This window comes from Oncorhynchus mykiss, chromosome 2 (assembly GCF_057628025.1).
Source record: "Oncorhynchus mykiss isolate SJ-2025 chromosome 2, ASM5762802v1, whole genome shotgun sequence".
NCBI lineage: Eukaryota > Metazoa > Chordata > Actinopteri > Salmoniformes > Salmonidae > Oncorhynchus > Oncorhynchus mykiss.
This window is the reverse complement of record NC_143023.1, coordinates 60,239,536-60,256,012: the sequence shown is the minus strand read 5'-3', so window position 1 is coordinate 60,256,012 and position 16,477 is coordinate 60,239,536. Positions and strand designations below refer to the sequence as shown.

Here is a 16,477-nt window from a genome sequence, read left to right as displayed (position 1 = left end):
AATATACAAACAGTCTCTCTCATCATACAGTTAGTCAGTGACAGACAGACGTACACATCCTCATACTTTGTTACTATGATGGGAACCGACAGGTGAAGGACATGACAAAACCATGGCTGTCTGGGGAAGACACAAACAAGACAGACTCTCTTTTCATATCACAACCCCCTCTGTAGTTGCTCCATATTGTTATGGAAAAGGTTAGGTAGTTTAGACTACCCCCAGAAGTTTCACAATTTAGTTTTAGCCCTGAACTAGTTCACCTGATTCACCTAGTCAAAGACTTGATGTTTAGTTGCCTTAGGGGTTCTTGAGGTAGAATAGTTCAAATACATGGAACAGTTGGGGATCTCTGAGGAGAGGTTCGAGAACCACTGGTTTAGACCGCTCACTACCACCACACCATCCCCCAGGAGGCATCATCCCCCAGGGGGCAGCAGCAACATATTTGCCCATTGTAGAAGTAGTCAGAATGTAACTTTTTGGACCTGAATGCCAAAACATTTAGGAGATCGAGGTGTGCTCACACTTGACCCATTTTGCATACTCCACCCTACCATAAGACATCCATGTCTTCATCAATGGAAAGGGTAAATGGTTGAATTTGATATAATTTAAAGGCTTACAAACAGGGTTGTGAAACTATTTTATAATTTCTTGACAAAAAATGTTGTTAACATAAAAAATTTGGCTCAAAAACCTTTCATGTCAATTACCAAAAAATGTGATGGCGGGCATAACACAAACTCCTCAGATTGTGTAAAATAGGTTCTAAGCCTCAACATATGCACAAATACTGTATTTATAGATCATTTATGACAAAGGATAAACAATGACAATACAAAATATATATATTCAAGAAATTCTAAATTAGTTTGAGAACACTGTAAGCTTTTAAATGATATCAAACTCTACCGTTTATCTTTTCCACTGATAGATGAGTATCATACTAGGGTGGGGTATGGGTCAACCAAAAGCATCTCTGTCTCCTAAATGTTTTGGCATTCGAATCCAAAAAGTAATTTTCTGACCACTTCTGCCATGTATGGAAAGTTTTGTTCAAATCAAAAGGTCAAAAAGTGATTGAAATCAAATAGAACGACCCTGATCGGTTTCAGAACTGTATGCATGAAACCCATTCAGGTAGAGACTACATTTGTGGCAATGAAATCCTCATCTGTATTTAGACTCCATAGACATATTCACCATGCTTCAATTACTTTTAGAGACAAAGAGTGCTTTGAGATGTTAGACACAAGTGTGTGTTTGTTTGTGCGTTTGTGTGTGTGTGTGTGTGAGAGAGAGAGAAATAGACAGAGCGAAAGAGGGGGGGGGGGGGAAAGAGACAGAGAAGGAGGCAGAAACAGAGATTAGAGAGGTTCAGGAAAATGAGAGAGAAGGAGAAAAACAGGATTAATGGAGGGGGACAGACTTTTAGAATTATTACTTTTGACCAAAGAGAGAAGAAAATGGAGAATGAAAGAGGAAAAATGAAAGACAATAAGTTGGCAGAATGTGTGTGTATGCACGCTGTCATATTCTGCATGTGTGTGTGCACAGTATGTATGTTGCATGAGTGTGGCACACCCACTCTAACACTGACTGGGAGACAGATCTTTGTGGTGCTCATTGTTTTGTTAGTGTCGCAGTGTTATCAGTCTCTCAAAGGGAGTCTCCATCTGTTTCTCAGAGAGAAGAAGAGGAAGAGATGGTGATGGGGAGAAGAGAGAGGGGGCTCTTCCGGTAGAATAACAGCTCCAGCTCTTGCACATTCTATACAATGCATATCTCAAATATTTCAATGGCATCCATGTCATGGGAAAAACTAGTCTAGGTACATTGCTGTTTGGGCTACATTGTTACATTGCCAGGCCAATGAATGATTGGGTCATTCTAATTGCTAGTATCTGATATAAATACTAACTGATATCAAGTGGCTGATATTGATAGTGAATTATATCTATCTTAATAGGTTGATGTACAGTATGTACTGGTGTCTTACCCTCCCCAGCTCCTTGTCTTCAAGGGCAAGTACCCCCGTGCTCTCTGTAAACAGCTTCACTTTGACCATGGGTAACGGGTGCGTCGTAGTGAAGTCGCCCTGAGTGCCCCACCTGAAAGACAAAGGTTCCAACCCTCAGGATTAAACATCAAGTCAAAGTGTATTTGTCACATGCACAGGATATAACAGGTGTAAACAGTACAGCGAAATGCTTACTTGCAAGATCTTCCTCAACAATGCAGTGTTCAATATCAAAGTTAAGACATAGGGAATCCAGAATAGGGTCTTAAAGCTAGAGTCCTTAAAGTCCTACTCCAGGCTCCTTTTCACTTAATTCATCACCCAATTTACTTAACAAAAGGCACATCTATATAGGTGGTCCAGGTATACTCATGACATGGCACAAGTAGGGGGGTGGGCCATTTCTCTTTTGTTCTCTATTGCTCCTCTATTGTTACCGCATGCAAAGGAGCGAGGCCGATGACAGAGGGCACCATCAGATCAACTCCTTGAAGTTTGCAGTAGTCTAAAAAACACAATTTTGCTCAAAACATATTTTTTTACCCTTAATTGTGTTTAAATTACTGTATTTATACATGAGATATTGTTTATCTACAGGAAAAGTTCTAATAGATTGAGCGAGTGTTTCATTGAAACAGTAACAAAGTGCCCCCCACCCCTGCCTCTGTTTTGGTAAAAAGCTGAGGGATGGGACTGGAGAAATGTAACCACTCTCAAATTCATAGACAGAGCGATGGATGCAAGGACTGACCATCCATGATACACAAATTATAGTTTTAACCATGTTTGGAGGTTATACAGTGTTTGTTTACATTTACATGGTTTACAAACCTTGGAGTAAAATAAGCTGAGTTTTGATATGACAGTTAAACTAAGCTCATGAGGCATTTATGGACACGTACAAATCAGCTGGGGTTGACAATCTGGACCCTCTATTTCTGAAACTATCCGCCTCCATTGTCGCAACCCCTATTACCAGCCTGTTCAACCTCTCTTTCATATCGTCTGAGATCCCCAAGGATTGGAAAGCTGCCGCAGTCATCCCCCTCTTCAAAGGGGGAGACACCCTGGACCCAAACTGTTAAAGACCTATATCCATCCTGCCCTGCCTATCTAAGGTCTTCGAAAGCCAAGTCAACAAACAGGTCACTGACCATCTCGAATCCCACCGTACCTTCTCCGCTGTGCAATCTGGTTTCCGAGCCGGTCACGGGTGCACCTCAGCCACGCTCAAGGTACTAAACGATATCATAACCGCCATCGATAAAAGACAGTAATGTGCAGCCGTCTTCATCGACCTTGCCAAGGCTTTAGAATCTGTCAATCACCATATTCTTATCGGCAGACTCAGTAGCCTTGGTTTTTCTGATGACTGCCTTGCCTGGTTCACCAACTACTTTGCAGACAGAGTTCAGTGTATCAAATCGGAGGGCATGCTGTCCGGTCCTCTGGCAGTCTCTATGGGGGTGCCACAGGGTTCAATTCTCGGGCCGACTCTTTTCTCTGTATATATCAATGATGTTGCTCTTGCTGCGGGCGATTCCCTGATCCACCTCTACGCAGACGACACCATTCTGTATACTTCCGGCCCGTCCTTGGACACTGTGCTATCTAACCTCCAAACGAGCTTCAATGCCATACAACACTCTTCCGTGGCCTCCAACTGCTCTTAAACACTAGTAAAACCAAATGCATGCTTTTCAACTGTTCGCTGCCTGCACCCGTACGCCCGACTAGCATCACCACCCTGGATGGTTCCGACCCAGAATATGTGGACATCTATAAGTACCTAGGTGTCTGGCTAGACTGTAAACTCTCCTTCCAGACTCATATCAAACATCTCCAATCTAAAATCAAATCTAGAGTCGGCTTTCTATTCCGCAACAAAGCCTCCTTCACTCACGCCGCCAAACTTACCCTAGTAAAACTGACTATCCTACCGATCCTTGACTTCGGCGATGTCATCTACAAAATAGCTTCCAACACTCTACTCAGCAAACTGGATGCAGTTTATCACATTGCCATCCGTTTTGTTACTAAAGCACCTTACACCACCCACCACTGCGACCTGTATGCTCTAGTCGGCTGGACCTCGCTACATATTCGTCGCCAGACCCACTGGCTCCAGGTCATCTACAAGTCCATGCTAGGTGAAGATCCGCCTTATCGCAGTTCACTGGTCACGATGGCAACACCCACCCGTAGCACGCGCTCCAGCAGGTGTATCTCACTGATCATCCCTAAAGCCAACACCTCATTTGGCCGCCTTTCATTCCAGTTCTCTGCTGCCTGTGACTGGAACGAATTGCAAAAATCGCTGAAGTTAGAGACTTTTATCTCCCTCACCAACTTCAAACATCTGCTATCTGAGCAGCTAACCGATCGCTGCAGCTGTACATAGTCTATCGGTAAATAGCCCACCCAATTTTACCTACCTCATCCCCATACTGTTTTTATTTATTTACTTTTCTGCACACCAATATCTCTACCTGTACATGACCATCTGATCATTTATCACTCCAGTGTTAATCTGCAAAATTGTAATTATTCACCTACCTCCTCATGCCTTTTGCACACAATGTATATAGACTCTCCTTTTTTTCTACTGTGTTATTGATACTTGACTGAGGGACCTTACATATGTTGTATATATATTTTTTATTTAGTTAAGAACAAATTCTTATTTACAATGCCTGTTCAGGGGCAGAACGACAGATTTGTACCTTGTCAGCTCGGGGGTTTGAACTTGCAACCTTCCGGTTACTAGTCCAACGCCCTAACCACTAGGCTACCCTGCCGCCCCAGGGGTGCAGAGGAAGGGTCATTCAGAAATCATGTAAACCCGTAACATTTCACACAGAGTGAGTCCATGTCACTTATTATGTGATTTTTAAAGCAAATTTGTACTCCTGAACTAATTTAGGCTTGCCTAAACAAAGGGGCTGAATACTTACGCAACAACTATATCAGTTATGAATTTGTTATTTATCTTTAAAAAAAATATATATATTATTCCACTTTCACATGAGTATATTGTGTAGATTGTTTAAAAAATAAATAATTTTTATCCCACTTTGTAACACAAAATGTGAAGAAATCCAAAGGGTCTGAATACTTTTGCAAGGCACTGTAGATGGATATAACTCGTTTTAGTATAGACATTCCTATTGAGGGCTTTGTAGTATATTCATTTAAAAATGCATGTTATTGCCTTGGATTGAATTAGATGAAAATACATGCCCTAAATTTGAAGACTCCCCCCCCCCGGAGCCTACCCAAATAAATTACTGTAAAAATAATTGAGACCCGGTCTGAAAGGACCCAAGGACAACCAGACCCGGCCCCGTATAAACCTGGTCTGGTCCAGACCAGGTCTGATCCGAGTGAGGGAAGCAGCAGAAAAGCTATTTTTTTAGCTAGCTACATTATTAACTGAAGGAGAGAGAGAGAGAGAGAGACAGCAGCAACCAAGCCAACTCAAACTAGTTACTAACGTCTAGCTGCCAAAGCTAGGTTATTTATCATCCAATCTGATGACATAGTACCTGTTTTGACTGCATCAAACTGAGAAGATAAGCTAGATTTGAACATTTGATTTGAGTTAAGCTAGCAGGGTAAGCTAATTTACGGCTAAATAGGCTGCTCTTTACCCCATCCTACACAATTACAACAACAACTCAATTTAGAGTATTAAGTAAATCAAATCAAATTGTATTTGTCACAGTAGCAGCCTTCCTGTTGCTGTTGGCTCTTGGTCGTTGTAGCCTATCCTTCTCGTTAAATTTATTTGAATTCCATCTTCCATTGTTCTCCTAATTTGCACACATAGAACCAGAGGCTAGTGCCGCTTTGATGACTTGTAATTGGCTAACAACAACAAGCAACACGCACCACTCTCGTGAAATGTAATTAGATACTTTTCTCTCTCTTTCTCTACTGCAGCAGTCACGTTCAGGTCTGTATAGGTCCTTACCAGCAAATCAGTTATAATTACACATCCCCGAAGCAATCAGATCTGACCCAGATCCGAGGGTCAACTACAGAATTTCGGACCCAACCTGGTCGGGTCCCGGGTAATCAGTTTTGGGTGGACCCATGAAGACCTCTAGGTCTGTACTCTCCTGGAAGCTTCTGATTTGGGTTTAAGGTGGAGGATGAGCATGCTGGGTGGTTCAGTTATCCCACTAGGCACAAACTGATTGTTGGAAACTATGTTTATTCATTGTCATTTCAACAAAAGAAATGTATGTGATTATGTTGAATCATTGTGGAAAACTGATTGGATTTGCAAAAAGTCAACAATGTAAAGGGATTTCGGGAATGTCTGTATTTTCTTCACCTAAATCCACCTTTACCCTAAAACCAATGAGATGGTTAAAATGTTTGTTGGTTTTACAATCGAATTGAATTAAAACTAGCATTGAACTGACGTCTGTGCCCAGTGGGATAACACCTGCACAACAGGTCACGAGTGTGTGTGCATTTATTATTTCCCAGTTGCCAAGACAACGTGTGGATTTTATTCAAAACGGTCTGTTCCTTTAAATTGCGAGAGACAAAAGAAATATAAACTCACTCACAGGGGAGGGTAAAGGAAAAGATCAGTTCAAACAAGAAGTGTCTATTGTTTGTCTCGTGTTATTTTTTTTTATCACGGCACACAAAGAAAATGGACACTGGAGATAACCCTGAGCAGACTTTATCCGACACTGATCTGTCTTTGTTTGCCTCTCTTAGGAAAGTCAACAGTTAAGGATGTCATGTGGAGGGCCGGGAAGTTAACTATGTGTGGTGTATTTTCCAAAAAGATGTTTTCTGTCTTATATGATATATTATCTGACAAGGTATAGAACAGCAGCAAGTACCTACCTGGCTGAAGCAAAACATTTTACTTAATTTCTTCCTTGAAAAGAGAGTGAGTGTGTGGGAAGGAAGGTCTTTTCCCATCTCTGCTGAAGGACAAATATTGTCTGTCTATGAAATGCACTGATTCATTCAGTCAAGTAACTACCCTCTAATTCAACTAAGATGCAAGACGATGACAATCATTGGTCTTGCAGTCAGCCTACACAAAGGCGTATAATGACTTCAAATTGAAAGGAGCCTCCAATGGTAAGGAAAAATAACAGAAAATGTTTTATTTATTTCACCTTTATTTAAACTAGGTAGGCCAGTTGAGAACAAGTTCTCATTTACAACTGCGACCTGGCCAAGATAAAGCAAAGCAGTGCGACACAAACAACACATGGGATAAACAAAAGTAGGGTCAATAACACAATACAATATATATAAATATATATATATAAATATATATATATATATATATATATATATATATATATATATATATATATATATATATATATATATATAAATATATATATATATATATATATATATATATATATATATATAAATAAATATATAAATATATATATATAAATATATAAATATATATATATAAATATATATATATAAATAAATATATATAAATAAATATATAAATAAATAAATAAATAAATATATATATATAAATATATAAATATATATATATAAATATATATATATAAATAAATATATATAAATAAATATATAAATAAATAAATAAATAAATAAATAAATAAATATATATAAATATATATATATATATAAATATATATATATACAGTGTGTGCAAATGTAGTAAGATTAGGGAGGTAAGGCAAATAGGCCATAGTGGTAATAATTACAATTTAGCAATTAACACTGGAGTGATACATGCGCAGAAGATGAATGTGCAAGTAGAGACACTGGGTTGCAAAGGAGCAAAAAAAAAATAACAATAGGGGGAGGAGGTAGTTAGGTGGGCTATTTACAGATGGGCTGTGTACAGGTGCAATAATTGGTAAACTGCTCTGACAGATGATGCTTCAAGTTAGTGAGGGAGAGATATAAGACTCCAGCTTCAGAGATTTTTGCAATTTGTTCCAGTCATTAGCAGCAGAGAACTGGAAGGAAAGGCGGCCAAATTAGATGTTGACTTTGGGGATGACCAGTGAAATATACCTGCTGGAACGCGTGCTATGAGTGGGTGCTGCTATGGTGACCAGTGAGCTGAGATAAGGTGGGGCTATACCTAGCAAAGACTAGATGACCTGGATAGATGGATAGATGGATAGATGATAGATGACCTGGATCCAGTGGGTTTGGCGACGAATATAAAGCGAGGGCAGCCAGCGAGAGCATACAGGTCGCAGTGGTGGGTAGTATAAACGGATGGCACTGTGGTAGACCACATATAATTTGCTGAGTAGAGTGTTGGAGGCTAATTTGTAAATGACATCGCTGAAGTCAAGGATCGGTAGGATAGTCAGTTTTACGAGGGTATGTTTGGCAGCAAAGGATGCTTTGTTGCGAAATAGGAAACCGATTCAAGATCTAATTTTGGATTGGAGATGCTTAATGTGAGTCTGGAAGGAGAGTTTACAGTCTAACCAGACACCTAGGTATTTGTAGTTGTCCACATATTCTAAGTCAGAACCGTCCAGAGTAGTGATGCTAGTCGTGCGGGCGGGTGCGGGCAGTGATCGGTTGAAGAGCATGCATTTAGTTTTACTTGCATTTTAGAGCAGTTGGAGGCCACGGAAGGAGTGTTGTATGGCATTGAAGCTCACAATGTCCAAAGAAGGGCCAGAAGTATACTGAGAATCACCAGCAGCAAGAGCAGAGTCATTAAGACTGCAATGATTGTATAATAGATGGATGCATAATAATAACTTTATTTGTATAGCGCTTTTCAATATAAGTAAAGTAGTGCTTCACATCAAATAAATAAAATAGTAATAACAAAGAAACAGACAGGAGGAAGGAGAATAAAGGGTAGAGTACCTTATGATAAGCTGTAGACCACACTATCTATCAAGAGAGTTCTCATCTATATTATTCATAGTCGTCTATTTACCACCGCAGACTGATGCTGGCACGAAGACCGCACTCAACCGACTCCATAAGGTCAAAAGCAAACAAGAAAATGATCATCCAGAAGCAGCGCTCCTAGTGGCTGGGGACTTTAATACAGGAAAACTAATATCAGTTGTACCCAATTTTTACCAGAATGTGCAACCAGAGAAAAAAAAAACCTTCAAGACCACCTTTACTCCACACACAGAGATGCATACAAAGCTCTCCCCCGCCCTACATTTGGTCAATCTGACCATAATTCCATCCTCCTGATTCCTGCCTACAAGCAAAAACTAAAGCAGGAAGTACCTGTGATTCGCTCAATACGGAAGTGGTCAGATGACGAGGATAGACTGTTTTGCTAGCACAGACTGTAATACGTTCCGGGATTCATCCAGTGGCATTAAGGAGTATACCACCTCAGTCATCAGCTTCATCAATAAGTGCATCAACGCAGTCATCCCCACAGTGAACGTATGTACATATCCCAACCAGAAGCCATGGATGAAAGGCAACATCCATATTGAGCTAAAGGCTAGAGCTGCCGCTTTCAAGGAGCGGGACATTAATCCAGACACTTATAAGAAATCCCGCTATGCCCTCAGACGAACCATCAAACAAGCAAAGTGTCAATACAGGATTAAGATTTAATCCTACTACACCGGCTCTGACGCTCGTCGGATGTGGCAGGGCTTGAAAACTATTACGGACTACAAAGGGAAACCCAGACGTAAGCTCCCCAGTGACGCGAGCCTACCAGACGAGCTAAATGCCTTTTATGCTCGCTTCGTGGCAAGCAACACTGAAGCATGCACGAGAGCACCAGATGTTCTGGGTGACTGTGTGATAAAGCACTCGGTAGCAGATGTGAGCAAGACCTTTAAACAGGTCAACATTCACAAAGCCGCGGGCCAGACGGATTACCAGGAAGTGTACTCAAAGGATGCGCGGACCAACTGGCAAGTGTTTTCACCGAGTCTGTAAAAAAAAGAAATGTCCTCTCACTGTCAACTGCGTTTATGTGTAAATATTTGTATGAACGTAACAATATTCAACAACGGAGACATAAACTGAACAAGTTCCACAGACATGTGACTAACAGAAATTGAATAATGTGTCCCTAAACAAAGAGGGGGTCAAAATCAAAAGTAGCAGTCAGTATCTGGTGTGTACTTAATCCCCTCCTGTACTCCCTGTTCACCCACGACTGTGTGGCCAAACACGACTCCAACACCATCATTAAGTAAGCTGATGACACAACAGTGGTAGGTCTGATCACCGACAACAATGAGAAAGTCTATAGGGAGGAGATTAAAGAACTACCATTGTGATACAAGGACAACAACCTCTCCCTCACTGTCAGCAAGACAAAGAAGCTGATCATGGAGTACAGGAAAAGGCGGGCCGAACAGGCCTCTATTAACATCGACAGGGCTGTAGTGGAGCGGGTCGAGAGTTAAGTTCCTTGGTGTCCACATCACCAACAAACTATCATGGTCCAAACACACCGACAGTTGTGAAGAGGGCACGACAGAACATTTTCCCCCTCAGGAGACTGAAAAGATTTGGTATGGGTCCCCAGATCCTCAAAAAGTACAGCTGCACCATCGAGAGCATCATGACTGGCTGCATCACCACCTGGTATGGCAACTGCTCAGCATTTGACCGTAAGGTGCTATAGAGGGTAGTGCGTACAACCCAGTACATCACTGGGGCCCAAACTTCCTGCCATCCAAGACCTATATAATAGGCGGTGTCAGAGGAAAGCCTATAAAATTGTCAGAGACTCCAGTCACCCAAGTCATAGACTGTTTTCTCTACCTTCGCACGGCAAGCGGTACCGGAGAGGCAAGTCTAGGACCAAAAAGCAGATATTAAAATATTTTCTAAACTCTTCTTGAACTGCACTGTTGTAGCGTCCCACCTCGACAACAGCCAGTGAAATTGCAGGACGCCACATTCAAAACAACAGAAATCCCATAATTAAAATTCCTCAAACATACAAGTATTTTACACCATTTTAAAGATAAACTTGTTGTAAATCCAGCCACGGTGTCCGACTTCAAAAAGGCTTTATGACGAAAGCACACCAAATGATTTTGTTAGGTCAGCACCTAGTCACAGAAAAAACACAGCCATTTTTCCAGCCAAAGAGAGGAGTCACAAAAAGCAGAAATTGAGATAAAATTAACCTAACATTTGATGATCTTCATCAGATGACACTCATAGGACTTCATGTTACAAAAAACATGTATGTTTTGTTCGATAAAGTTCATATTTATATCTAAAACCTCAGTTTACATTGGCGCGTTATGTTCAGTAGTTCCAAAACATCCAGTGATTTTGCCGAGAGCCACATCAATTTCCAGAAATACTCATAATAAACATTGCTAAAAGATACAACTGTTATGTATGGAATTTTAGATCCACTTCTCCTTAATGCAACCGCTGTGCCAGATTTAAAAAGAACGTTACGGAAAAAGCACACCATGCAATAACCTGAGTACAGCGCTCAGACACAAAAACAAGCCATACAGATACCCGCCATGTTGTGGAGTCAACATTAGTCAGAAATAGCATTCTAAATATTCACTTACCTTTGATGATCTTCATCAGAATGCACTCCCAGGAATCCCAGTTCCACAATAAATGTTTGTTTGATAAAGTCCATCATTTATGTCCAAATACTTCCTTTTCGTTCGTTTAGCCCAGTAATCCAAATTCATGAGGCCTTATCACTAGGTCCAGACGAAAAGTCAAAAAGTTCCGTTACAGTCCGTAGAAACATGTCAAACGATGTATAGAATCAATCTTTGGGATGTTTTTAACATAAATCTTTAATAATGTTCCAACCGGAGAATTCCTTTGTCTTCAGAAATGCAATGGAACGCAGGTCACTCTCACGTGATCAGCTCATGCCACTCTGGCAGACCCCTGACTCAATCAGCTCTCATTCCCCCCTCCTTCACAGTAGAAGCCTCAAACAAGGTTCTAAAGACTGTTGACATCTAGTGGAAGCCTTAGGAAGTGTATATATGACACCATAGACACTGTGTATTCGATAGGCAATGACTTGAAAAACTACAAACCTCAGATTTCCCACTTCCTGGTTGGATTTTTTTTCTCAGGTTTTTTCCTGCCATATGAGTTCTGTTATACTCACAGACATCATTCAAACAGTTTTAGAAACTTCAGAGTGTTTTCTATCCAAATCTACTAATTATATGCATATGCATATCCTAGCTTCTCGGCCTGAGTAGCAGGCAGTTTCATTTGGGCACGCTTTTCATCCAAAATTCCAAATGCTGCCCCCTACCCTAGTGAAGTTAAGGGCTTGTAAGTAAGTATTTCACAGTAAGGTCTACACTTGTATTCAGTTCTATTCGGCACATGTAACAAAGTTTGATTTGAAACAAGATAGGTAATTAAAATCATACATTAAAAACACTGGCCGTCCATGAGATTATGAGAAAATACAAACAATGGAGTTATGATGTGGTAGGACAGTTGTAGTAAGGCCAAGGGGCATTTATAAGTTATGCTACTCAAGAATCAAAGGGTATGTGGTTGATTGAAGTTATCATTAAAGTGAACAGCAGGAAATATTCCAGATAGTGGCTTAAAGGCCATTTTCTTCTGGTTTCAGGGCTAATGAAGAGGATGGTATATTGTAGTGGCATGAAATTGAGGGCACACAGTCTGAGCTCTGGGAAATTCTACACCACTGAGAGTCTGAAAGGGTAGTCTTATTACCGCATTACCAGACTCCTGCCGCCACCGCCAGTCTAATAACCATGCTAAAATCAATGGCCAGAGGCACGGCAACAAGCAAGGACTCACTGTTACTGTACCTAATCATCAGACATTTTAATTTAGCTGGAGGCTGTGAGACAATAGCCACTTCATGATGTGATAGGAGGGATAATGCAGTGCAAAGTCACACAACAGAGGCTATTACTGAATCTCTCTGCTATGTGGATGGATGATATGAAAATTGTGTCCAGAAGTCTCAAGAGACAAACATATTTTAAATTTAAGCTTTGGAGGACAAGATGATAACTCTTCAGCTAAATGAGGTGGAACGGAAAATAATTACAATCGTGTTCCCCCAGACAACATGTTTAAAGGGCACAGCAGCAGGACTTCACTTAATACCATGCTTTTAGGCCTAACTACCTGAGTAGCTAACCGATCGCTGAAGCTGTACATAGCTCACCCAATCTACCTACCTCATCCCCATATTGTTTTCATTTACTTTTCTGCTAATTTGAACACCAGTATTTCTACTTGCACATCATCATCTGCTCATCTATCACTCCAGTGTTATTTTCTAAATTGTAATTACTCCACTACTATTTATTGCCTTACCTCCTCACGCCATTTGAACACACTGTATATAGATTTTTTTCTCCCTATTGTGTTATTAACTGTACGCTTGTTTATTCCATGTGTAACACTGTGTTGTTGTTTGTGTCGCACTGCTTTGCTTTATCTTGGCCAGGTCACAGTTGTAAATGAGAACTTGTTCTCAACTAGCCTACCTGGTTAAATAAAGGTGAAATAAAAATAATTTAAAAAAAGGCCAGAGCCTGGACTTTATCTTCATTAATTTCCATTTCAATCAAGTGGGGGAAAAGTTTGAGCAAGAGTGTTAAAGAATTCACTCCAAAACTTCATTATCACAAGTTACATAGGCTACTATGAGACACATGTCTAGATTGGACAGGCCCAGAGCTCTTGCGAGATGACTAAGAGGCCAGTCAGTATTTCAGCAACGCTAACAAAGGAAGTGGAAATGATGTTGTGAGCTCAGACAGGGGAACTCCTTGACCTAACACTGAACGTGCATGGCATGGTAGTTCAAGGTTACGCCACCAAACACAAACTTCAGTTCTCTGTGTGCTGTGCTGTCTATTCACCTATACTGAAAAACAAGTGAAGTGGAAAGCAGAGGAAAACTCACCACTGGAAAAGGAAGTTAAGAGTTGGCGAGGCTTTACTCTGTGGATCCAGAACTGTCGTTGGCGCTGTGTCATGATGATTCAGATGGGAGAAGACTGCAGAGCTATCAAGGATGCTCACTACCATCCAACCTCCCTTGCATTACATAACAAATCACAGCTTTAATAGGCGCCATTCGCAACGTTAAACAATGCTCTGGGGAAGCAGCGGTGCTCTATAGCCTTAGATGTTAAAGCTAGGAGTCTGTGTTACATGGAGCGCCTGTGTTTAACTCTCATTATCTCAGAAATGCAGCACATTGTTTGCATTTCAAAGCTAAGGTCTGAGTGTATTACCATCATCAGTATATTACCATCAGGTATGGCTGCCATGTGTACGCATGGGTACGTTCATTTAATCTTCAAAAGCTGACATGCCAAGACCAAGGATAATCCAATTAGACCTAAACAGGCAATGCTCTCTCTGCTGTAAACACTCAGGTTCCTATTAAAGTCGAAAAAAGCTGCATCTGAAATGTCCACACACATCTACATTATATATACAAAACTAGTATGTGGACGCACCTTCAAATTGGTGGATTTGGCTATTTCAGCCACACCCGTTGCTGACAGGTGTATAAAATCGAGCACGCAGCTACAGTGGTTCCTCCTTTAAAAGTTGCGTCATACTGCGACACGCCTTGCATGCTGCCTCGGCATTCTGTGGCACGTCGTTTAATTCTCAGCCATTTTTTCTGTTCCTGCAAGTTATTGCTAGTTTGACCACCAGAGGGCATATTTGAGAAGCATTTGATAGTATTCTGTATTGGCATTACCAGAGAATTTAAAACCTTTTTTGTAATAACATAGTATATTGGATTGCTTTTAAGAAATTTGGCTTAATTCATTTGATTAATACTGTGGTGTTTCTATTCAGAGAAAAAGGAAGCCCTCACGGTTTCTATGGCGCTGTACAACACGACATCGGGAGTAGGCTACAGGATCGGAGGATTCTAAATGGTTTGCCTTTATTAGACAACTTTGTTACAATATTTCGGTAAATCAGTGATATTTATTCCGATAGTAATTTGTTATGGATCCATAACTAAATCAACATGTGCATCTTGAAAGAGTATTTTTTATCATTATTTTATTAACGAAATGTGTTTATTTCTTTATTAGGCTACTGTCCAGTCTACAATAAATACTGTCGTAAATATGTAGAAAATAGTCAAAATAAAGAAAAATCCTGGAATGAGTAGGTGTGTCCAAACTTTTGACGGGTACTTGCTTAATTAGATTAATATTATGATGATTAATACTATTCCATGAAAAATGAAATACCCTCTGCGTTTCTGTTAGAATGGAACTGAAAATATGGCGCTGTACAATGTGATTCCATATGTGCTATTTCATAGTTGTGATGTCTTCACAACATAGTTGTGATGTCTACTCCATAATTAGACATTAGACATTACTCAACACTAGTGAGACTCATTTCGCCTATGGTAGGCCTACAGTACATCGAAAACATTTTTTTTTCAATGATGTTGACTCTCCTCCAATAATTACATTTAGAGGATTGGAGGACTAAATTAATATTTAAGGGGCATTTTCCATTGGGATCTGTGAGAATATCTGAGAATATCTAAGTTTTTAAATATAATTATAAATTAATTAATAACAAATCACATTGTTTAAAAAGTAACAATATTTTGGAGATTTCGTTTTCATTTTTTCCTAGAGTTTGAGTGAGAAAAAGGCAATTCTTGAACATGGGTTGAGACATTCTCACTAATTTGTAAATAACGCCAGTACAATGTGATGTCGGGAATAGGCTACAGGATTGGAGGATTCTAAATTGTTTGCTTTCATCAGACGTTACTCAACACTAGTGAGACTCAATTCGCCTATGGTAGGCCTACAGTATATCGATATATATTTTTTTCAATGACGAGACTCTCCGCCAATAATTACATTTAGAGGATTGGACTCTAAATTAATATCCAATGGGCATTTTCCATTAGATATTATCACAGATCCTAAGGGGCTTTAATATAATTATAAATTAATTAATAATAATCACTTTGTTTAAAAAAGTAACAATATTTGAGATTTTGTTTTCATTTAACCTAGAGTGAGTGAGAAAAAGGCAAAAAAAGCAGACATCAGTTGCTTATATTCAGTCAACACATACAGTGCCTTGCGAAAGTATTCGGCCCCCTTGAACTTTGCGACCTTTTGCCACATTTCAGGCTTCAAACATAAAGATATAAAACTGTATTTTTTTGTGAAGAATCAACAAGTGGGACACAATCATGAAGTGGAACGACATTATTGGATATTTCAAACTTTTTTAACAAATCAAAAACTGAAAAATTGGGCGTGCAAAATTATTCAGCCCCCTTAAGTTAATACTTTGTAGCGCCACCTTTTGCTGCGATTACAGCTGTAAGTCGCTTGGGGTATGTCTCTATCAGTTTTGCACATCGAGAGACTGAAATTTTTTCCCATTCCTCCTTGCAAAACAACTCGAGCTCAGTGAGGTTGGATGGAGAGCATTTGTGAACAGCAG

General features: G+C 40.0%; 1 protein-coding gene across 1 annotated transcript in view; it reads right to left on the bottom strand.

The window, feature by feature from the left end:
* The window catches only part of LOC110501720 (calcium-dependent secretion activator 2), a 192,099-nt gene that overhangs the window by 140,153 nt on the left and 35,469 nt on the right, over nt 1–16,477 (bottom strand). Inside the window, exon 5 of the mRNA XM_090203751.1 lies at nt 2,003–2,114. Within this exon, the coding sequence (XP_090059877.1) occupies nt 2,003–2,114 (112 nt within the window). The remainder of the gene's footprint in view (nt 1–2,002; nt 2,115–16,477) is intronic.